At 39.0% G+C, this 23329-nt stretch overlaps 1 protein-coding gene across 2 annotated transcripts in view; it reads left to right on the forward strand.

The window, feature by feature from the left end:
• Positions 1-21655, forward strand: part of cacng5a (calcium channel, voltage-dependent, gamma subunit 5a) — a 32787-nt gene extending 11132 nt beyond the window's left edge. For both annotated transcript variants that reach the window (XM_053499077.1, XM_053499078.1), the window contains 5 exons: positions 4837-5075; positions 13744-13830; positions 19207-19347; positions 20014-20159; positions 20232-21655. In XM_053499077.1, the coding sequence (XP_053355052.1) occupies positions 4880-5075; positions 13744-13830; positions 19207-19347; positions 20014-20159; positions 20232-20483 (822 nt within the window). In that variant the 5' untranslated portion in view covers positions 4837-4879 and the 3' untranslated portion in view covers positions 20484-21655. The remainder of the gene's footprint in view (positions 1-4836; positions 5076-13743; positions 13831-19206; positions 19348-20013; positions 20160-20231) is intronic.
• Positions 21656-23329: the final 1674 nt, after the last annotated feature.

Below are 23329 nucleotides of genomic sequence, written 5' to 3' on the forward strand. Positions count from 1 at the left end.
CATCTAAGTGTTAAAGGCAAACCTTATGTTTGTAATTATTTTAGTCTGTTCCATTATTTATGATGGTAATGTGTATGAAAATGGCAGTAATTCCTGAATGGTTAATGCTAAACTTTTGTCAAAAACCTTTGAATTAAAGCTGAAAATCTTGATTTCACACACATCTTGACTGTTTTATTTCAAATTCAGTGTAGTGTTGTACAGAGGCCAAAAGCCATTTATGTTTATTTGTCCAAAATTTATGGACCTGGCTGTATATAAAATCTGCAGTATATTTTTCCATATCATTTAGGCATATGTTCTAATAACAGGATTAGTAATCCCCTTTTTTATAATAATTGTCTCCCCTTCTGTGGAGGTCTTTCACTAAATATGGAAGTGTCACTGTAGGGATTCTATTTCGGCTGTCCACAAGAGCATAACCAAGGTCATGAACTAACACTAGGTCAGCTGGTATAATCCCAAAGGTACTGGGGTCAGGCCAGCCAAGTTCTGTAGGCTATTCCATTTATCAAGCACTGATGCAGGTAGCAATCTCTAGGCAGCTGCCATATAAAAACTGATCTGTTGACCTGACAGACAGTGAAGTGTGATTCTGCACTTCCAAGAATGGGTTTCCACTGCTGCAGAGTCCAACAGTGGTAAAGTTAGCAGGTTTTAAATTTCTGTCAGCTGTTTCAGTGCAGATCTAACAGATTTAATTTAAATCTGACGCCTGTAATGATATTTTGTTGAAGGTTGGAGAGCTTTTCAAAATGCCCAGTTCTCTCATTTTTTTTATACTGACACTTCCATCAGGGAGCAATGTAAGTCCTTAAATACTATGGGTGTTTGGATACTCTAGGCTGTGTATGGCTGATTTAAAGCATCATAGAATAAATGTTTTTCGTGTCAGGCCATTTTTTAAAATCTAATACAGTCCAATATACTGTAACAGAAGTTTTATAATGTGGCTACACGACAACACCACAAGGTGGCATTTCCTTTTTGTTGTGGTAGATTAGAGTTGATTGTATAACTACATTAGTTTTGCTATGATGTTGCTCTGATTAGCTACTGAACTTATTCCCATAGTAACAAGCAGTGGAAGGTTTAAGTGCAATATTCTTCAGTTCATATATAATTAATGAATGTAGCGTCATGGAGAACTACATTCTGTTTTTAATTTTGTCGGGATAAATATACAGTGTGGACTTCCCCATCCAGATGTGTTTTTTAGCTCTTTAAGCTCTCTGCTATCTTAGATTGCATGCTAAACCCACAGATATCAGCTTACCGCAGTAAAGAAGGCTTGTTATTTGCTTGAAATTCATTTTTTTTATCTCAGTATGAACCAATCAAATATTAAATGACCATATAATCCTCATTCAGATTTTGTATATATAATATGAAAATATTACATCAATGTGTGTTGTAGAAGAGGACAGGAAAAAGTTCAGAAACTCTTGTTTTATTATAGTATGTGCGGTCTTAAACGAGAGAAGTGTACAGTAGTGTCGTGTAGCAAACATTTCATTCCTGTCATGGAAGTAGTGGGGTTGCAGGCGAGGTACTGTATAAGCGCAGCAGGTTAAGACTTGAAGGTGTTTTTAAATAAACATGAATTCTAAACATAAGAGAATAACTAGGTGTCTAAACAAACTAGATAACATGAACTAAACAGACCCGAAAACAGCATTTCGCGCTTACACAGGAGAAACAGAACAGTAACACAACAGATGCAAGACAAACCATGAACTCAAAGTGTTGGCTTCTTATAGCCACACTAATTAGTCACCTTGGTTCAGGTAAGTGACCCCATCACCTGACTGAGGTGCATTCTGGGAAATTAAGTTCAATAAACAAAAAGAATACAGGGTCTTAGGGCACAAGGCGCTCTCTAGGGGTTAACCCTGACAATTCCTGGTAACATTGCTTGGATTATATTTTACATAAGTAATTTTAACGGTTATTTTATTTATTATTTTAGTTATTAGAACACAAAATTGAATAATTAGCAATTGAAATCAGCACTCCTATATAGTACACTCATAGATCTATACTGTACTTTTCTGTAAAAGTTGGTATCTCTTATTTTAATTAGTGTGTATTCGTGTAGAAATATAAAAATAATCTAATTATTAAGGGTCTTAGTGTTAGGCAAATACAACTTCAGATGAACAAGATTTTTTGCCATTATATACAGTATTTAACTGAAATGAAGCCGAAAAGAAAAAAAAAACATGTAGGGAACACTAGTCAATATCTTTTGGTAGCAATAACTTGAAGTAATCATTTCCTGTATGACTTATCATATCATTCTCTCACATCATTTTGGTCCATTATTCTTCACAACATCAGTTCATTCATTCGTTCATGCTTTAATTAATTGAGGTTCTTCGGCATTCGCTTATCCTCAGATCTGTTAAGGTCCCGCCACAGCATTTCAGTTGAGTTAAGGTCTGGACTGGCCATTGCAAAACCTTGCTTTTTTTTATTTTTCAGCCATTGTGATGTAGATTTACTTCAGTGCTTTGGATCATTGTCCTGTTGCATGACCCCAGTTTGAGCAAGCTTTAACTGTCAGACAGATGACCTCACATTTGCCTTCTAGAATACTCTAGTATACAGAGGAGTTCATGGTCAACTCATTGACTGCAAGGTGTCCAAGTCCTGTGGCTGCAGAACCAGCTCAAATCATCACCTCACCCCTGCCGTGCATGACAGTGGGTACGAATGGTTTCTGCTGAAAGGCCGTGATTGTTTTTCGCCAAACGTGGCACTGGGAATTAAGGCCAAACAACTCCACTGTTCATAGGACATTGTACCAGAAGCATTGTGGTTTGTTCAGGTTCAGTTTTGTGAACCTCACTCGTGCATCCATGTCCTTTTCCTACAGAAGAGGCTTTCTCCAGGCAACCCATCCAAGAATACTGTACTTGTGAATGAACTTCAACGTTTAACTTCAACATGCTCAGTAAGGCTTGTAGTGTCTGAGATATCTGTTGTGTTTTTTGTATTTCTCTGAGCACTAAACAGTCTGAGCTTGGGGTGAATGTGCATTTGACATCCACTTCTGAGAAGACTGGGAATTGTCTTGAATGTTTTCCACTGCTGAATAATATTTCTCACTGTAGAATGTTATTTGGAAATGGTTTTATAACCCTTTCCAGATTGATGTTCAGTAGCAATTGCTTCTCAGATAATAAGACTATTGCTTATGTCTTAACCTCTTGGCATTGTGTTAATCACATCTGCTGATGATCACTTAATCAAGGGCTGATGATAAGGAGCACCCAGTTGCAACTTACTCTCTTAAATACTGTGGAAACATATCTGTTAATGGGCACAGCTGGAAACACATTACAAGTCTTTAAATTCATAGGCAAAAATATGTGCCGATTTTGCAAGAGTGCACGAAAGTCCTGGAAATCCGCCAAGTACAGAGAATACGGGACTGAATAATAAACCGACTATTTAACAATCTGTTCTTGTTTGTTTATGCAAGATATATTGTAATTCTGAAGCACTTCTGCTGTATCCTCTCACTAATTTTAAATCCTTCATGCCAATAAAAAGGATTTAATAAGCTCACATGCCCAAGAATGCTGACTTGAACTGAAAATATGCAGCATGCTCCTGGAATTAGGTCACGTCAGGGCTGATTCACATTATCGCTACATGATTCAACCCTCGGACACAGACCAGGGCAAGCTTTGGTTGTTTTGGTCCCCAGAAAACCTGCAACCCAGGTCAGGGGGGTAAAAAAACTTACTAGGGGTTCAGTCAAATAGACTAAATGTTGCATATTTGAAATAGGATGTGATTTGTCTGAAAAGTGCTTTGTTACTTTGAGGTAAACTGTTTTGTAATGAGAGTCGCATATGCACAGTGACACATAACTGCATCTACACATTCTGTACTGGAAATCTCAGTCTGTGAATGGGGTCGAAAGCGGGTTCTTTTTTTGAGTGTGTTAGTAAGGCACAGGTGCCTCAGGCAAGGCAAGTCACTGAACTGCACTGGCGATGGAGAGTCGAATATAAGCAGCATGATTATACGGTTCACTTCCCATAAACAACGGTAAAAATTCCACACATACAGAATACCCTCAATGCACTGAAGTGGAGTGGAAAACCATTAAAACCAATTTTTTTGTATACATCATACCTATAACCCTTTTCATACTGTCAGTAATCAGAAGTAAAAGATGTCATTAGTTTTGGTGTTTAACAACACCAGGCGGTAAATTAAATGCTGGCTAAGTGTACAAACACATGCTGCACAAGTGACTCAGTTTTCAAGGTAACATAGTGCTAAACAGAGATCTTAAAAGCTTAATGTAAATTTCTGAATAATGTACAGTTTCTACTCTTTCAGTGTATTCTGCATGCGTAAATAATTTCGTAAAATGTTTAAGTGCACTGAATTGAAGAAGAAAATGTGCCTGCATTGGACAACTCATTTAATCAACTATTAGTTGCTATAGTAACAGCTTAGGTTAAAAATGGCTAGTTTATTCTTCATCAAAATTATCAAGCCATGTGAAATTTAGCCTTGGAAAAGTAGAGACTTGTAGTAGAGACATTGTCTCCCAGGAATGGATTATTACTAAACATAAAGGTTTTGCAAATAGTCATATTATTCTGTTTCTATCTAAATCAAAGACATAATTAACATACTTGTCATCCTACTATCTAGCTAACCTAGAACAAGGAATGGTTTTCCCCCGCTGTGTTGCCTGTATGTGCTCTGTCTCTAAGTATTTGCCAGTTGAAATGAAGTTTTAGTAATTAATATTCAGGGATATCCATTGAGTTGTGACTCATCTTTTTCCCTTTACATGTCCCGCTGCAGGCCCTTCGTCCTGTGTGTGCTGCAAACTGCTGGAGCCGAGGTGATGAGTGTGTGTGGGAGGAAGGCGCTCACGCTGCTGAGTAGCGTGTTTGCGGTGTGCAGTCTGGGCCTGTTGGGAATCGCCGTCAGCACGGACTACTGGCTCTACCTGGAGGAGGGAATCATTACGCCTCTCAACCAGAGCACAGAGATACGCATGTCTCTCCACTCAGGCCTCTGGAGAGTCTGCTTCCTGGCAGGTGAGAGGGTGAGAGTGCTTAAAACCTGGAGAGACAACATCCATCATGCCTTCTCTGCATTCCTCAAACCCTGAAAGTTTGTCTTTGGAGGAGTTTTTATCTTGGGAACAATTTAGGCTATGAGGCAGCCATCTCCTAAATGATCCACAATATCTGATCACCATGATTTAAAATGTCCACTTTCATATAAGCAGATAAGCATTTGGACCGTCCAAATAATCACACTATTATCACATTCCCTACACATATTTTATTTTTCATAATAGTAGTGATTTGAAGACACACCACCTTGTCATAATTTCACGTGAAATTTCTTAACAAAAGTAGCACCTGAGTACAAACCATGTTGCAAATTAAAAGCCAATCACTATTCAAAGGCATTTGCACATCAATACTGTATTTATAGATACAATTAGTCCCTGACATACAAACATCTGAGTTAAATGACTGTTAGAATTATGAGAATAAATGACAGTGGCACATTTATACTGTAGATGCGAACAAATCAGGGAATTACTTTAGCTCATGTATATCGTACAAAAAATAGACACTGCTGTGCACGAGATACCAATATTTACAATTAAATAAAATATTTTCAGTGTGTAAGTGAATGTATAAAAAGTCCCAAGTACAGTATATTGTATGTGTGTGCATGTGGGGGTGCGGAACAAATTAGTCAATATCACCGGTTTCGATGAATCAGCCCGGGAGCAAGATGATGACTTAAATGGCTGTCCTGTAAAGCTGTCCTGATGGTGAATAATCTTTATTTCGGAAAATCCTTAACAAAACAGAGTTCGAAGTCCAATACAGGGAAAGACAGCTCTGAGACTAAATGGCGTCCGGGTGTCCCCTCTCTATTTAAAGGTGTAGAGACAATACTGTAGTGGTCAGCCATGTTAAGTCTGATTCCAAACCGCAGGTAGCGATGTTTAGTTCAAACGGTGTAGGGAACAACTGAATAACAGGTCTTCACTTCATCAGAAAAAGGGAACTAAAAATTTATTTCTCTTAAGTCATTGCGTCTCACTGGAGTGTGAGAAAAATGGAGCTTGAAAAAGGCCTTGTATATTTATTGTCATTATTATCGAAGATGACATCATATTAATAGGACATAATAATTTACACCATTGCATTGATTTAATCAAGAAATTTATAGTATTGTATAGGCAAGTGATCTGTTAAAAAATCTCTGTAAACCTTCAGTCTATTATTATTATTATTATTATTTACAAATTATACACATTTTAATAGCATATATTTTATAATGGTATCAGTTTTTGTTTTTGTGTGAAATATCCACAGCAGCAGCGACAGGTATCCGAGGTGCCTTTGTTACCATGTTACCGTGGATTGGTATGCTTTACATACATAAACGCGTATAAGACTTACTTAAGAACAAATCCAACTTTTGATCGTGCTCCCAGAGCAGAACTCGTTCCTAAGTCGAGGACTACCTTTAAGTTAAAACCCCACTATTAAAAATCCTAGTGCTGAACAGGACTAAATGTTGCAGATTATTTCCCAAGCAATTTCCCTATGGGATTATTAAAGTTATTTGAATCTTTGAATTAAATTGAATCTTATTGGTACTGTATGAGTACACGACTAGGTCTAGCCCCATATCTCCTGTCCAGAAGCTTTTACAGCATCATGTACAAAAATCATGTGCTGATGAAGCTCCATTAGCGGATTTTGTACTTTCAGAGTTCTTGTACTTTTGGAGTTGAACATCTGACAGTGACTGGAGCAAAAGCTGCACTCATGGCATGTTACAGAATAGTGCTGTCTCATATCTGTCTCCTCATTCCTCAGTGATCCCTGTTGAGCAGCACAGCGTGTAATTTCCTTTCATACTGAACTTTGTCCTCCTTCTGAATCTTTCTCTTCTTGTCTTTGTTTTCGTTCTCCTTTAACTCTGCTGTAATACAGTGCGTGCCTCTGCAGTTCATTCAGATCCTCAGGGCTTTGGGTTTTAATGTGCAGCTTTATAAAATAGAAATGTTTCAAGGCTGTAAAGACTCACAATTTTTTACACCGTAATAAAACTAACTATAGCTTGGCTGTCCAGTGAATCTGGCCAGCAGTATAGGTACAGTTGTTTTCTCTTTTTAATAAGTTAGATAACTTGAACATACTGATTTAGTTTTTAGGCGTGGTAATTAATGCAACAGTATTGCTTTTAGAGCAACAAAAGTGTTAGCTACAATCCCTGAACATTTACAATACATTTTTATTATTGTTGGAGATTTTAACGACTCAGGTAAGTGTTTCCTAAATTCCTTTAGCATGAGAACTTATGAGTAATGAGAGGAGCAAACACGTTGGATCTTTTTTAAACAACATTCACCAACAACCGGAAAACAACTCCTGCTTCCGACGATGATGCCACCATTGTCCTTGTAACAAAAAATTATCCAGTGTCCTGTCTATCGTCCTACTGCACATCATCCCAACCACTCAATGAGCGATGCCATCACCCTCATCATCTGGCTCTTACACATCTATACAATAACGACACATACATTCGAGTACTGTCATAGACTTTAATTCAGCGTTTAACATAATAATTCCTCTGCATCTGATTGAAAAGCTGAACCTTCTGGACCAGAACACCGCCCTCTGCAACAGCACAGCTCAACCCACATTATCAAATTAGCAGATGTAAAACATTTAATGTGTAGAAGACTTCCAAAATGCATTAACTGTTTTGCTATCCCACCACTTAGATTGCAAGAAACTTGGTCTGCAAGCATTTTGCAAGATGAGCAAAAATTTGTCATAAATTTTAACTTGATAAATGAGCGAGGTCTTGAAATACGAGTAGTATGCATGCGCTTTGTCTGCCTAGCGTCAAGTGATCACAACTGAGCCAATGGTTCTTCTCTCGCGCGCGCTGTAGTATTGTGGGTAATTGCCTCCCATGCTCAGTATCACGCTGTGTGTTACACTTATAGTCAACATACACACACGTGCGTAGTTTACTATGACATTGTGTCCATGTGTGTGCGCATAAAGCATTTTGTGTTCAAAAATAGCGACTGTTCTTTAGTAAGTGAACTGCAGCAACGGTCTCCGGGAAGAAAAAAAAGGTTAAAAAGGCTGTAGTATTGCGAATGATAAATCTGTTTAACAGCAATGCAACATCACATTTCCGCGAAATCCTCAAAAGGAGGCAAAAGCAAGTGCCATTAAAGAGGTTCCTTGTTAAAGTCGCGAAAAAAGTAAAAAGAAGGTCTAGTTTGCCAGTCCTCCTTTTCTCACTTCCACCAGCTAAGATTCTTTCAAAAGGTAACGTGCAGGTTAATTTGTTTTATTTTTACTTTATATTTTGTATCCAATCCAAGGTTTACCGTATTGTATTGATGAACATTAGAGCTGTGTACTCTAGCTGTGCAAAACAAACCACAGTATTAATTTCAGTACACAAGTCCTAAATGATTGACACACTCATACAGTATGTACCATCTATTACCGTGACGCTGTTGGTAGGCTGTCAGTCAGCAGCCTCAGGCCAATCAGATTATAGTGCTATACGTGTCTGAAAGTTGTGCAAGTAACTTGCATGGGTGTTCACTTTAGCTTGTTTTCATTGAAAAGTTGCCTGAGTCAATTTTGGCATGTGTTAGTCTCTCCAGAATACGTTTTATTTGAAAACATTTTCTTCTTGAATTTGCTTTGTGTACGATTTCTTAGATCGAAAGAGTTATTGAGGAGGGAAGCAAGCGTTCCTGCTTGGAGCATGAAAAGTTTTTTAGGCATTTCTCCTTATTTGGAACTTAATCATTTCTTTTTATTTCACACAAAAGATGCTTTTGAAACTAACAATAGAAGATCAAATAGAACTTTGTTCGCAGGCATACAAGACACGATTTTTTGCATAAAAATTTCTTGCATCCCATGTAGCAAATCCACTAACATCAGCTCCTTTACAGTTAAATACAAATATTATATAATTGTTATAAGTATAGTAGTCAGATTAGCATTCAATAATGTTGAATTTAAGTACTTGTACTTTGTGTTTGTGATCATTTATGTTGCACAAAAGACCACAATCCTCCTGACCTTCTTCGCATTTCCCCTGAGACCTCTTCCCTAAAAAAGCCATACTGAGCTCTACACAGCACAACTGAAAGCTCGAGCTCGCCCTCCTACACAGTAGCCAGAGTAAAGACGGCCCTGCGTGTCACCCATTTGCTCCTGCGTCTGCAACACAGCCTTAACAGGCCAGGTGGCACTATATTTAATCACTGCCCACGCTCTGGGTACAGCACATATCTTTCGAGGTGTCATAGCTATTTCTTGATAAAGTCACAATCAAGAGTCTCTGCAACAATACAAACCTGCCTGCAGAGTACAAGCAAAAGAAGGACATGAAGAGGGCATGGAGTCATGTAACTGGCTTGATAATTGGAAGAGTTATTGTGCCTTGTCTTCTGTTGTCTCTACTAAAGCCCAAAAAAGGTACTGTATTGAGAGTTTAAGGTTTGTGGAGAAAAGATCATTGTCTATTTCCATTCTCGTGGCCTGTAGTTTTGAGGCAGTATTGTGGATCATGCACATGACCAATGTGTAATGACATCCACAGCATACTAGCAGCCTCACCAGAAACTGGCCATTAAAGATAAAAAGGTCTGCAACTGTAGATCTGACCATACAGTATGAATGATAAAGCCTCATGACAGCAGCTGTCAGTGATGTGTCGCAGGTGGCAGAGAAGAAACCGTGCATGCTGTGGACACCTCAGCCCCTGCCAAGAGACACAAACCCTCAGCTGGGAGAAAACACAGTGCCTCTGCCTTTAAAAGTAACAGCAAATCTATTTCCTAATGGTGAGAAAAAATTTAAATGTGATATATCATGATGTATCACTTGGTCCATGCTATGTATCGTGTGGTCTTGTTACACGAGCGACCACTGACATTTGGCATTATATTTTTGTGCTCTCTTACCACAGCAGCCCCACGCGTGCTTTGATTGGCACAGCGTGAAACCTGTAAATCGTGACTAGAGGAAGTTTAACTTTAATAAACTGTTTTTAGATAATGCATCATGCAGCCCTGAACACACACACAAGGAACTGTATTGTATCGTATTGTATTGTATTATTAACGCTCTGTTTCAGAAAATATCATGTTATCCATAACAGTTGTGTCATCTCAAAAGTCACGATCCTTCTGTATTTGTCATTTTTTTTGTGTGTTTTTGATAGTGATGTTACTTTGCCACAGAAGCTCAGACATTTGTATCGAGCAGAAGGGCGTGTCCAAATGAAGCTCACTCTCACTCACTTTCTATACTGCTTTATCCTGTATTCAGGATTGCAGGGACCTAGAGGCTATCACAGGAGGCTTAGGGCACGAGGAAGGGTACACCCTGGACAGGGTGCCAATCTATTGCAGGGCACACACACACAACAGGCAATTTGGGAACGCCAATTAGCCTAATCTGGATTTCTTTGGATTGTAGGAGGAAACCAGAGGGGGTAACCCACCAAGCACTGGGAGAACATGCAAACTCCATGCACACAGAGATGGGAAACAACCCTGGCCAGGAATCAAACCCGGACCCTGGTGGTGCAAGGCGACAGTGCTATCCACTACACCACTGTGCCGCCTTGTTACGATCAAGTTGCTACAAAAACTTTGTCCACTAAATGGCAGTACAATGAGACCCAGAATGAAGCTTCATGAATGATCCTTTTGGTGGAACTATTGGCTCGGAAGCCTTGACACCTACTGTATATGAAGCCTCATCTGGCCATCACTAGTTTTTGACTTTGTGTTTTCAGAATCTCATAATTTTTTTCATAGTTAGAGTCTCTGTTGTTAGTGTTAGCATTAGCTTTCCTAGCCATAGTTTTTAGTTTTCATATTCCTGTTTGTACTTAGCATTTGTGTTGAACTCCACTTTAATAATCATTTGTTTGTGATGGGATGTACTGCGCCGATGCTTTAAGGCGTGTGTCGGGAAATCCAGGAACTATGTAGTGAAGCACGTTTCGAGGCTTATATTGTTTAGGGAGACTGACGTCATGAATGATGTTTGAAGCCTCGCTGCAATTGGCGGTTGAGGAAGTGGTTCGAATCTTGCCGTCCTGCATTGATGAACAGCCCAATGAATCTCTGCACAATTCGTGGGTAGTATTGTTTTTAAATATAAATGAATGACGTGTCAATCCCCCACCACCACCCCACCCCAAAACCACTGGTTGCACAAGCACATGCACTGCCCTTCTCTTCTTCCCTTGTTTCAGACTGTTAAGCAGTTAATCACATACTGCCAGACTCACATCCACTAAGCACCTTTAATATCTTTATTTTTCTTCTTCTTATTATTATTTTTATTATTATTTTATCTTCTTAGTAACATTGCCCCAGTTGGAAACATCACTACCCTTTTCTCTCATATGACAGCAATTATGAAATATAAATACTTTCCGGATGCACTGTATAGTGATCTAGGTGGGATGAAGTATTGAGACCTGTAGTAGGCTAGTGCGCACACACATACTGTACACACACAAACAACCTCAGTAACCAAACAGGAAGTCTCTTGGAACTTACTAATGTCTGTTTCTATAATAACACTTCGGAATGTGTGCTACTACCATGGAACATTGATCAAAATGTAACCAGCACAAAAATCTTATACACACTACTTACAAACAAGCCCTAGCATGTTAATAGGAGGAGACAACAACAGGTGGTTTAAATGGGCTATTATCCTGTGCTCACAGTAGAAAAATACATAGTTTAATGAAAATCATGTATACTGTAATTCCCATGCCCAACCTACAGTAGGAAAAGACAGCTTCGAGGGAATCACATACTGTACTGGTAAAATGACTGCGAACACATCTGCTCATCTTTCATTCTTTGACCAGGAGGGGGGGTTGTGTGCAAATGAAGCCTTGAGAAACAAACCCTTTTGTGAACCAATTGGCTGGAAGACTTCAGAGCTTTATTAAGCCTAATCTCGCCATCACTACGTAGCAGTGATGGACCAAACAATACTTATCTTGGTGGTTTTGTATCACGATATATCTAATTAATGTATTAAGCAGTTTTGTAACTGAGTTTCATGCTATTACCATTTAAAGACATTTTTGTGACATTAGTTAGTGGTTTGTGTCATAATGTAAACATCTTATGATTTTAAACTGGCATATTAATGACACAATAATGTAATTATTTAAACAGCAAGAAATGTTATTTTTTAATCAGAGAATGACTGGGAAATGCTGGAGTGTCATGCAGTGGTGTACTGTTTCCTAGATTGATAACTCTGTATGTACAGTGACAATCAATTAGGCCTATATGGTAGAGTGGCCAGATGAAAGCCACTCCTTAGTAAAAAGCACATGGCAGGACTAAAGGACTCTCAGACCATGAGAAACAAAATTCTCAGGTCTGATGAGACTCTCTGGCAACTCTACCATATAGGCCTGATAGGTGGATTGCTGCAGAGATGGTTGCCTTTCTGCAAGGTTCTCCTCTCTCCACAGAGGATCTCTGGAGCTCTGACAGAGTGACCATCGGGTTCTTGGTCACCTCCCTGACTAAGGTCCTTCTCCTCTGATCGCTCAGTTTAGATGGCCAGCCAGCTCTAGGAAGAGTCCTGGTGGTTTTGAACTTCTTCCACTTACGGATGATGGAGGCCACTGTGCTCATTAGGACCTTTAAAGCAGCAGATTTTTTTTCTGTAACCTTCCCTAGATTTGTGCCTCGAGACAATCCTGTCTCGGAGGTCTACAGACAATTTCTTTGACTTCATGCTTGGTTTGTGCTCTGACATGAACTGTCAACTGTGGGACCTTATAAAGACAGGTGTGTACCTTTCCAAATCATGTCCAGTCACCTGAATTTACCACAGGTGGACTCCAATTAAGCTGCAAAAACATTTCAAGGATGATCAGGGGAAACAGGATGCGCCTGAGATCAATTTTGAGCTTTATGGCAAAGGCTGTGAATACTTACCGTATGTACATGTGCTTTCTTTTTTTTTTCTTTTTTTGTTAGTAAATTTGCAAAAATCTCAATTAAACTTTTTTCATGTTGTCATTATGGGGTGTTGTGTGTAGCATTCTGAGAAAAAAAAAATAATTTAATCTATTTTTGAATAAGGCTGTGACATAACAAAATGTGGAAAAAGTGATGCGCTGTGAATACTTTCCGGATGCACTGTATAGTGATCTAGGTGGGATGAAGTATTGAGACCTGTAGTAGGCTAGTGCGCACACACATACTGTACACACACAAACAACCTCAGTAACCAAACAGGAAGTCTCTTGGAACTTACTAATGTCTGTTTCTAATAACACAAGCAGCACAGCACATATCTTCAAATTTATTTTTTTTATCTGGTCACCTGCCAGTGACAAAATTCCAAAGCATTAATTTTTAGCAAATTGAGTACATGTGTAAATCATTACCATTACGGATTTCTTAATTTGTCTCTCCTTATTCTTTTCTTCTTTTTCGAGCACTATAATACTTCTAATACATCATCATACCAAATGTTTAGAATTTTGTAATATTTTTTTTTACAGTGTGTTATAACTTTAGTGCTTGTTGGCAACACAAAGAATCTTTGTTTTGGAAGATTTATAGTGAAATACAATTTGGATGAGGTTGATGTAATGTAGTCAAATTTGTCCATGTTTCAGGAAAAGAGAAGGGACGTTGCTTCACCATCGAGTATGTCATGCCTATGAACGTCCAGATGACATCAGAGTCTACAATCAGTGTCCTAAGTAAGTGGGCAATTTCTTCAAAGGCAAAGTTTGCTAAACATTATAGACTGCTATTATAGACTAATGCCTTACAAAAGCAGCCAAGCTGATTGGGTCTAGAATGGCAAATGCTTTATCTTGCAATTTTGGATTATTTTCACACAACTGTAACATTTTAATCTCACAAACTAACCACTGTAAGATAAAAATGTATAAATGTGAGATAATAAATAAATAAATAAACACATTTAATATTTTCTAATGTGCAAAAAAAAAAAAACTTAAGAGCATCAGCTATAAATATAGAGTCAGCCAAAAAAAAACACATTTCAGAAAAAAAATTGTATGATGTATATTATATTTATATAATTTAATAATATTATCAATTTATCATAATATTAAAACACATAAATAACATTACAATTAATATAGTATTAAAATATTCACACATTTTTTTTATTTTCTGAAGTGTGTAACAGTGGGGCAAAAAAGTATTTAGTCAGCCACCAATTCTGCAAGTTCTCCCACTTAAAAAGATGACGATCACAAGGTTTTCACACACTGTTGCTGGTATTTTGGACCATTCTTCCATGCAGATCTCCTTCATGCAGTGATGTTTTGTGGCTGTCGCTGGGCAACACAGACTTTCAACTGCCTCTAAAGATTTCCTATGGGGTTGAGATCTGAAGATTGGCTAGGTCACTCCAGAGCCTTGAAATGCTTCTTACGAAGCCACTCCTTCGTTGCCCGGGCGTTGTGTTTGGGATCATTGTCATGCTGAAAGACCCAGCCACATTTCATCTTTAATGCCTTTGCTGATAAAAGGTTTTCACTCAAAATCTCACGATACATGGTCCCATTCATTCTTGCCTTTACACGGATCAGTCGTACTGATCCCTTTGCAGAAAAACAGCCCCAAAGCATGATGTCTCCACCCCCATGCTCCACCACAGTAGGTTTGGTGTTCTTTGGATGCAAGTCAGCATTCTTTCTCCTCCAAACATGAAGTTCTATTTTGGTTTTATCTGACCATATGACATTCTCCCAATCCTCTTCTAGATTATTCAAATGCTCTCTAGCAAACTTCAGACAGGCCTGGACATGTACTGACTTAAGCAGGGTACACGTCTGGCACCGACATCCCTGGCGGCGCAGTGTGTTACAGTACTGATGGTAGCCTTTGTTACTTTGGTCCCAGCTCTCTGCAGGTCATTCACTAGGTCCCCAGTGTGGTTCTGGGATTTTTGCTCACAGTTTTTGTAATCTTTTTGACCCCACGGGGTGAGATCTTGCATGAAGCCCCAAATCGAGGGAGATTATCAGTGGTCTTGTATGTCTTCTTTTTTCTAATAATTGCTCCCACAGTTGATTTCTTTATACCAAGCTGCTTACCTATTGCAGATTCAGTCTTTCCAGCCTGGTGCAGGTCTACAATTTTTTTTCTGGTGTACTTTGACAGCTCTTTGATCTTGGCCATAGTGGAGTTTGGAGTGTGACTGTTCAAGGTTATGGACAGGTGTCTTTTATACTGATAACAGATGCCATTAATACAGGTAACGATATTAATTATATCGTTACGGGGAGCGGTATGGAGAGCCGCACCGTGAGATGTTTTACTGATTATAAGAGCCCTGACGCAGGGCTTTAGAGGGAGTCAGTGAAATATGAGTTGCGAGCGTGCTTATGACAGGCACGGGAATACCTTTCCGTTTGGAGATAGCGTGGGATTATCAATTAAGAAACATAAAAAAAAAACTAAAGGAAAATGAAAACACAAAATATACAGAGCTCCGCTGGCTATGCGAGAACGGACAGGATTCTGGAAACTGAAACAAAAGACTTAAGATCCTCTCTAGGCTTATGCCCTTACCGAGGAGAGAGAGAGTAGAGTTTGTGCTTTGTGCACTTTAACCCGAGAGCGCGCACTAAACTGATGTGTGTCGCTCTCCCTCACTCTCTCTTTCCATCTCAGCATCTTAGACACACAGAGGCTTAGGCTTTGCCTGTGTTTTCTTCTGCGTTCCTTTGTCTTGGCCCTGATACCTTTACCGGAGCGACCTAACAATCACATGAAGTGTCGCGGTATTACGACCCTTTATATAACCACGCTGCCGGGTTCGGCTCATTTAGGCTGATTGCCTGGCGGCGGAATGAATGGCGTTGAATGGCACATTGTCCAAGTGCAAGTTGATCTTGTAGCTAAACAATTTGCTTTGGGTGAAAGCGCCATCTAGCGATCATTGTGTATCAGCGACAGCTTCCCATTCAAAACATCAGGCGGTCACATGACCGGTGAATCGCGTTAAAAGTAGGTGACAGTGGCGCGGTGCTTCTAGTGTTAAAGAAGAAATTACAGGTCTGTGAGAGCCAGAAATCTTGCTTGTTTGTAGGTGACCAAATATCTATTTTCCACCATAATTTGTAAATAAACTCTTAAAAAATCCTACAGTGTGATTTTTTGGAATTTTTTATCTCTTATTGTCGCGTGAGCGCGGCTCTGTGGTGCCGCTGTACTGAGAGCGAAGGCGCTGGAGCCGAGATGCGGGATCCGTAGCGTCGCATTGCCGGCGGGGCGTGAAACAGAGCCGTGGTCGTGAAGGCGGAAGTGTTAGATCGGAGTCGTGAAGTCCGTCCGCGATGTCGTCGTGCCAAAACGTTAAGCTGAGCCATAGTCGAGGAAGTGAGAGCGGGAGTTCAGAGCCGTGTGATCAGTCAGCGAGGGCGTTGGGTTAAAACTGACGCGAAGCAGGGTCGTGGTCACTCCAGGACCTGTGAGCGCAGACAAAGGGGAACAAAGAGACGATCCGGAGGAACATTGCTTGGGCCGGGCTCTTGAGTCAATGCCTGCTTGACTTTAGTCTCGATGTCTAGTTCTATGGCGGCAAGGAGACAATGTGATGGCAAAATGAAGCTGCATGGTGCGGGGTCCTGTGGGGGGGAGAACTGATGTGAAAGGGCATCGGGCTTAGTGTTTTTAGAGCCTGGGCGGTAGGACAGGGTGAAGTTGAACCTGGAGAAGAATAATGACCACCGAGCTTGACGGGCATTGAGCCTTTTGGTACTCCAGGTAGGTACTCCAGGTTCCGATGATCGGTCCATACTATGAAGGGGAGCTCGGTCCCCTCCAGCCAATGTCTACATTCTTCCAGGGCTAGCTTGATGGCTAGGAGCTCTCGGTCACCTACATCATAATTCCTCTCGGCCGGAGATAGACTGAGCAGGATAGAATAGAATGAGCAGGGGTGCAGCTTGTTGTCTCGTGGGGACCTCTGGGAGAGGATTCCCCCAACGCCAGTGTTGGAGGCGTCCACTTCTACCACAAACTGGCGAGATGGGTCGGGTATGGTGAGAATGGGGGCTGAGGTGAACCGTCCTTTGAGGTCTGCGAATGCCTTGTCTGCCTCCTCGTTCCAGCAGAACCACGTCTTCTGGGAAGTCAGGGAGGTTAGAGGAGCGGCGACGGAACTGTAACCCTGAATGAAGCGGCGATAGAAGTTCGAGAACCCCAGGAAGCTGGATGAAATCAGCGCCAGATGAGAAACCGGTGTGCCGGCGGGGCGATGCAGGGGCATGTTAGGACCAATGACAGCGTGGGAAAACATGGCCGCGTGATGAGAAGTCTGACAGCGTGAGAGAGGAAGTGTCAAAGGACAAGAGCGGTCTTTGATCAGCGCGAGACGCTGAGAGCATGACACTTATTTTGTCTCTCATAGTTGAGGTATACCTATGATGAAAATTACAGGCCTCTCTCATCTTTTTAAGTGGGGGAACTTGCACAATTGGTGGCTGACTAAATACTATTTTGCCCCACTGTAGATTTTTTTGTCTGACTCTGTATACAAATGAATGAGTTGTTACAACGTTGAAATGAGTGCACTAATTTAAACCTGTGATTTGCCTTGAGGCATACTGTTTAAGAAAATTAAAACAGCTTTTAAACGGCGGTTTGTTTACTTAGTAAGCTTCTAAGTCGTTCCAAATCGCCTCTCAACATTCTGTGTTGTGTTTCGTGGCCTACCTGAGAAATAAATCTAACTAGCTTCTAACACAAGGCTGGATTTCTAAATTTCTCCCTAATCGCTGATAGGGGGCTCTAATTGGTGTGTGGAAAAAGGGATTTCACATACTAGCTATCCATTTTTTTTACACTATTTGAGATTTACCTCTGATAAAGGAAGGAAGAAAAAAAAGGTAAATACTGATGAAAATACTCATTGTTTGACAATTGAATGTGTGTTGGTTTATCCAAAGTTTTGTTAAATTAGCTAGCAAGTATGTATTATTTTCCTGCCTCTTCTCATTTAATTAACAATGCCACACTATAAAACCTACTATCGTTAAACCTTGGATTGTGATCATAATTCGTTCCGCAAGCATGCTTGTGTGATTACCTATAATCTTGTAACGTGTGCGAGAGAAGAAGCATTGGCTCAGTTGTGATCATGTGATGCTTGACAGACAAAGCACGTGTACTACTCTCATATCAAGACTTTTTTTGTTTATTAAGTTTAAATTTATTTTACAAATTTTGATCGTCTTGCAAAATGCTTGCAGATCAAGTTACTTGCAATTCAAGGTTAAATCCATCTCATGAAAAAACTTTAATTATGCCTTTAAGTTTTACCTGGCATTATTTCAAGCAAGCTGTAAGCAGTGCTATAAGAGTAGATGTAGTCTACATGGCGTACATATTTATAGCTATGTGATATAACTCCCAGGGTAATCCTATTTATACCTGTACACTGGCATTGAAGAATGCTAAATGTTAACAAAGAATGCCAAGCTTAAGCATTGCATCCTCTTTCACTTCGTCACATAAACACACTGTACCCACATTCTGGGTACAGTGTGTTTATGTGACGAAGGGAAAGAGGATGCAATTTTCAGTATTTATTTGATTATCATAAATAACCGTTTTTCTCTGGAACTTCTAATACGTGTATTTTAGTAAAACCCATGAATAGCCTTATTTAGCAGTGACTTTATGCATGTAAATGTGTGTGACCCACTTAAACAGACTCAGGGTTTTCTAATTTAAATACACCTTGTTTGCATTTTAATTCCATGGCTTGTATTATTATCCAAAGTGACATCTAAGTGAAGCTAAATCCAGTTTAAGCCCAGATGTAAGAAGTAATGGATTAAAGGTCTAAAGCTTAAGGGCAGTTCTTGACAGTTCCTGAATGTAAACCTAACTACTACCACTTATTCTAAGCTGTCTTAACCAATAACCTTGTCCAAATGCGTTTTTCCTATAGGTAGTTTTGCTTTTTATACAGTATGGAGATGTAACAGTTTTAATTAATGTGCATAAAAATAGCAGTGTAGATGATAAGTATGAAATTTTACCAGACATAAATGTTAAAATAGATTTCTCTGGTCTGTGTGTGTTTTCAGAGATGATTCGCTCTGCTACGCCATTCCCACTGGTCAGTCTTTTTTTCATGTTCATCGGCTTCATCCTGAGCAACATCGGCCATATCCGGCCCCACCGCACCATCCTAGCATTCGTCTCGGGAATCTTCTTCATTCTCTCAGGTACTGAGGCAGAGCAGCAAAACAAAGCTTGTTCATGCACATTTAAACTTTTTCCTTTCTTAAGAATTAATCCGCCACATTACAGTTTATATCCATCCATTCATTTTATTTGTTTATTTAAATGTTTGTACACAGATGTTTTCCTAATACAGGCAGGTTTGATATTAAATTGTGCCATATTTTTTGTGAGGGCACAGAACTTTAATAACAAAGTTTTTATCACTAGATATTGTATAACCTGATAGTGCTGCATAGTAAGTCATAGTGCCTTCATTCATAATGTGCGTTGACATCTCAATTTCAGACACAGGCAATGATGTAAAATTTAACATACTGGCACACTTGAATGTGAGACTATGTTTAAGTGAAAGGTTAACGCATCGTGTATTTGAATTTGAGATTAAATTCATGTGCACAGTTCTGTTTGGGTATGTGCGGTGTCGTTAGTGCAGACTTACTATTTCTTGATGTCTAAATTATTTATTCTGCGGGTTGAGAAACGTTGCAGTGTTCTAAAGCGGATTTTTTCATTTCAGTTTCTTTAATAACACTTTCTTACAACCTATTAACATTCAGTGAAATGACGTGACACAGAGTGTCCAGGGATTAATGAGATGTGCAGAAGTAAAAAAGTTTGTGCTCAGCCATAGTGTTCCTTTTTTCCAGGTCTTTCTCTAGTAGTTGGTCTGGTGTTGTATATCTCCAACATCAGTGATGAAATGCTGAACAGAACTAAGACCAACGAAGCCTACTTCAGCTACAAGTACGGCTGGTCTTTCGCCTTCGCGGCTATCTCCTTCCTGCTCACTGAGGTAACATTCAGTTCTCGGTTTCATTAAATTTCTGACGCTGTTCACTCACCCTGACTTTCCTCTCTCCTGCAGGCAGCAGGCGTGATGTCTGTTTACCTGTTTATGAAGAGATACACAGCAGAGGAGCTCTACCGGCCTCATTCAAATTACTACGGCCCGCGTCTCAGTAACTGCTCCGATTACTCGGCTCAGTTCCTTCACCCGGACGCCTGGACGCGAGGACGCAGTCCCTCAGACATCTCAAGTGAAGCCTCGCTCCAGATGAGCTCCAACTACCCCGCTCTGCTCAAGTGTCCCGAGCATATTTCTTCCTCCCCGTGCTGAGAGCTCTTTGTCTCTCTCTCTCTGTCTCACATACACACATGCACACACAGAAAAGTTTGACTTCATACAGCTAATTAAGATTACTTTATCTGTATTTAATGTGTCTCATGTTTGAATCCTACAGTACAGCTGCTAGTCATGCTAGTACAGTACTTAGCAGATATACGTTAACTAAACCTTTGACGTTTCCTTTCAGTATGTTTTAGATTTTTTTTAAATAGATATCAAACTGTTAGCTGTGTAACGTGTTCTCAGTTGTTTAAATTATGTAAAAGTGAAAAAAGTAGCATGTGTACTGTATGTCTGCCTTAAAGAATCATTACTTAATGACAATTTATGTCTTGCTTGAACAAAATCCTTAAACCTGACCTTACTGCTGTGGAAGCCATCTTACATTTTTTTTCTTTCTTCTTTCTCCCAGCTCTCATTTTTTGGTTGCTAAGAAACATGAGTGAGTGGAAAAAAATGGTAGCTTACATTACATAACATAACATAACATAGAAAGTGTGTGGTGCATTAACAGGCTACAGACAAATTTTGGCCTTTTATAACAAAGCTGGTGATGAAGCACATTATCATGTTTGTAATCTTAAAGTCACTTGGCCAAAGTTTGGAGTATGAGGTCTGGTGTTCAGTCATTATATCTCACATAGAAGAGTCTGGGATATGTTTATTTTCTTATGATATGCTTAGTTTTTACTCATCGCTACACAAAAAATATGTTAAGTTTCAACATACAGTAGCTACTGTAAATACCTAATTTTGTTTGTTTTTAATATTGAAATGGCTTAACACGGCTGTTTCAGGCTCAAGTATAAACAGTCAAACCCTGTATGTTGGTGGCCTGATTTGGGAAACATAAGATATATTATCTGATTGGTATATTGATATATTTAACCACCTATGAGAAAGAGAAAGGATTGTGGTGTGTTACCTAAAGAGCTACAGCACTTTGTTACCTTTTGCTTTGTAGAACCTATTATAAAGATTTTAAGCTTGAATTAATCACTGTAATTTTATTTGTAATATATCTAAATAACATTTAGCTAAACTGTTTATTCGCACTTCACCTGTCTGATAGATAGGTATAGCAGTGGCCGTGCAGATTCTGTTACTCACTGTATGGTTTTTTTTTTTTTTGCAGAAAATCTTCATTTACTTAAAATAATTATTTATTCATCAGCACTCCATATGTAAATTAAAAATATTTAAAGATACAAATATAAGTGTATAAATACACAAATAAATATAACTATTTCCTTGGAAAAGCAAATTCAACCATTTAATTTTTGAACCATAAATAATTTATGCTGTTTAGATCAAATTTGGTCTGCATATGTTAATATTTCCAAAATCTTTATACATTTTTTCAGATTTGTTGTATTCTTTTGTAAGCTGTATATAGTTGCAGATTTCTGTGTTAAAAAACATTTTAATGATAATAATTTTTTTAATGTAACTTGTTGAGAAAATCACTGCTACAGAAAAGAAGTTCTGTAATGAATGTAAATAACAAAATATTTTATCTGCTTTTTATGTCGTTTTTTTTTTTTTTTTCTGATCCATGCTAATGTTAATGTCAACCACAGCAATCCATGTTCATGTTCATTTACTCAAATTGAATTCAAACATTTTTATAAGTCATTGAACAGGAAATGTTTGAATAGTAAAAAGGCAGCCATTTTGAACAACATGAATTTCAACCCTCATGTCCTTTGAACAGGAGACTAGAAAGCCTGAAGTAATTCGATTGATAATAAACTGTATGATCTACTACATCATCCGGGTCATCTTAAAGGATTGTTTTTTTTTTTGTTGTTGTTGTTGTTTTTTTGTAACTTTTCATCTGTCCACTGTCTTCTAAAAACCTTTATCAGGTCTAACTAACTGGCACAGAGTGGCAGGCGTATAAACAACTTAAAGATAAGAGTCACATTCAAAGACAGCTATGTCCACATTACACATTTACAGGGAAGACCAGACGAGTGGTTTAAAAATGGTGTAAAAGAGCCAACCATCAAATTGGAGCAACCTTATTGAACAAACTGTGGGTGGGGGGGAGGAGGTGCTAAGGCACCACTTATTACCAAGGCCGTTCTTTTATCACTACTAAGCCACTTTCACTTTCGTGCATACCTTGACTCAGGTGACCCTAATGACACACATGGGTGAAACAACAACCCACAAGTCACCATTAGTGACCTAACGACTCCACAGAGTTTATATACCTTACACTCCAAGCCAGTTAGTTTGAACTGATGACTATAGGACTTTTTATGCTTGAAATGGATTCTGCCCAAATTTTAACATATACGTATTGCTTTAAGTATAACCATTTTCCAAATCTCTCATTTCTAGCTTGGTTTATATGTTTAAAATCTACACTACCAGCTGAAGGAACACTCTAGGTGAATATACAGTACATGTGAAATATCCTCGAACATTTCCCTAAAATCTTGATCATGAAAGCTGTGAATGAAGTGCTGTGTATGTTAACAAGAATATGAATCATTTGATTGCTTCTTACCAAATCATACTCACAAATTCCTTAAGAGAATTTTACCTCATACTGTACATGAACTTCATTACCAAAAGTAAATATTAAAAATAAGACAAATTGTGTACATATTCAAAGAAATGTGTAAATAAGATAAGAGTTTTTTTAAAAGAACAATATGTTTCTTTATATGATCTGATCTGTAGCTACTGAGCCAGTGTGTAGCAAAAGCAGATTTACTGTATAGCATACATGTATACAGTCTAGTACACAATAGATATGTACTGTAGAAAAGCTGAGCTTTACATGTGTTAGCCTTGGACATGAGAGTGCAGTGAACATCAATCAG

Source organism: Clarias gariepinus, chromosome 6 (genome assembly GCF_024256425.1).
Source record: "Clarias gariepinus isolate MV-2021 ecotype Netherlands chromosome 6, CGAR_prim_01v2, whole genome shotgun sequence".
Taxonomy (NCBI): Eukaryota; Metazoa; Chordata; class Actinopteri; order Siluriformes; family Clariidae; genus Clarias; species Clarias gariepinus.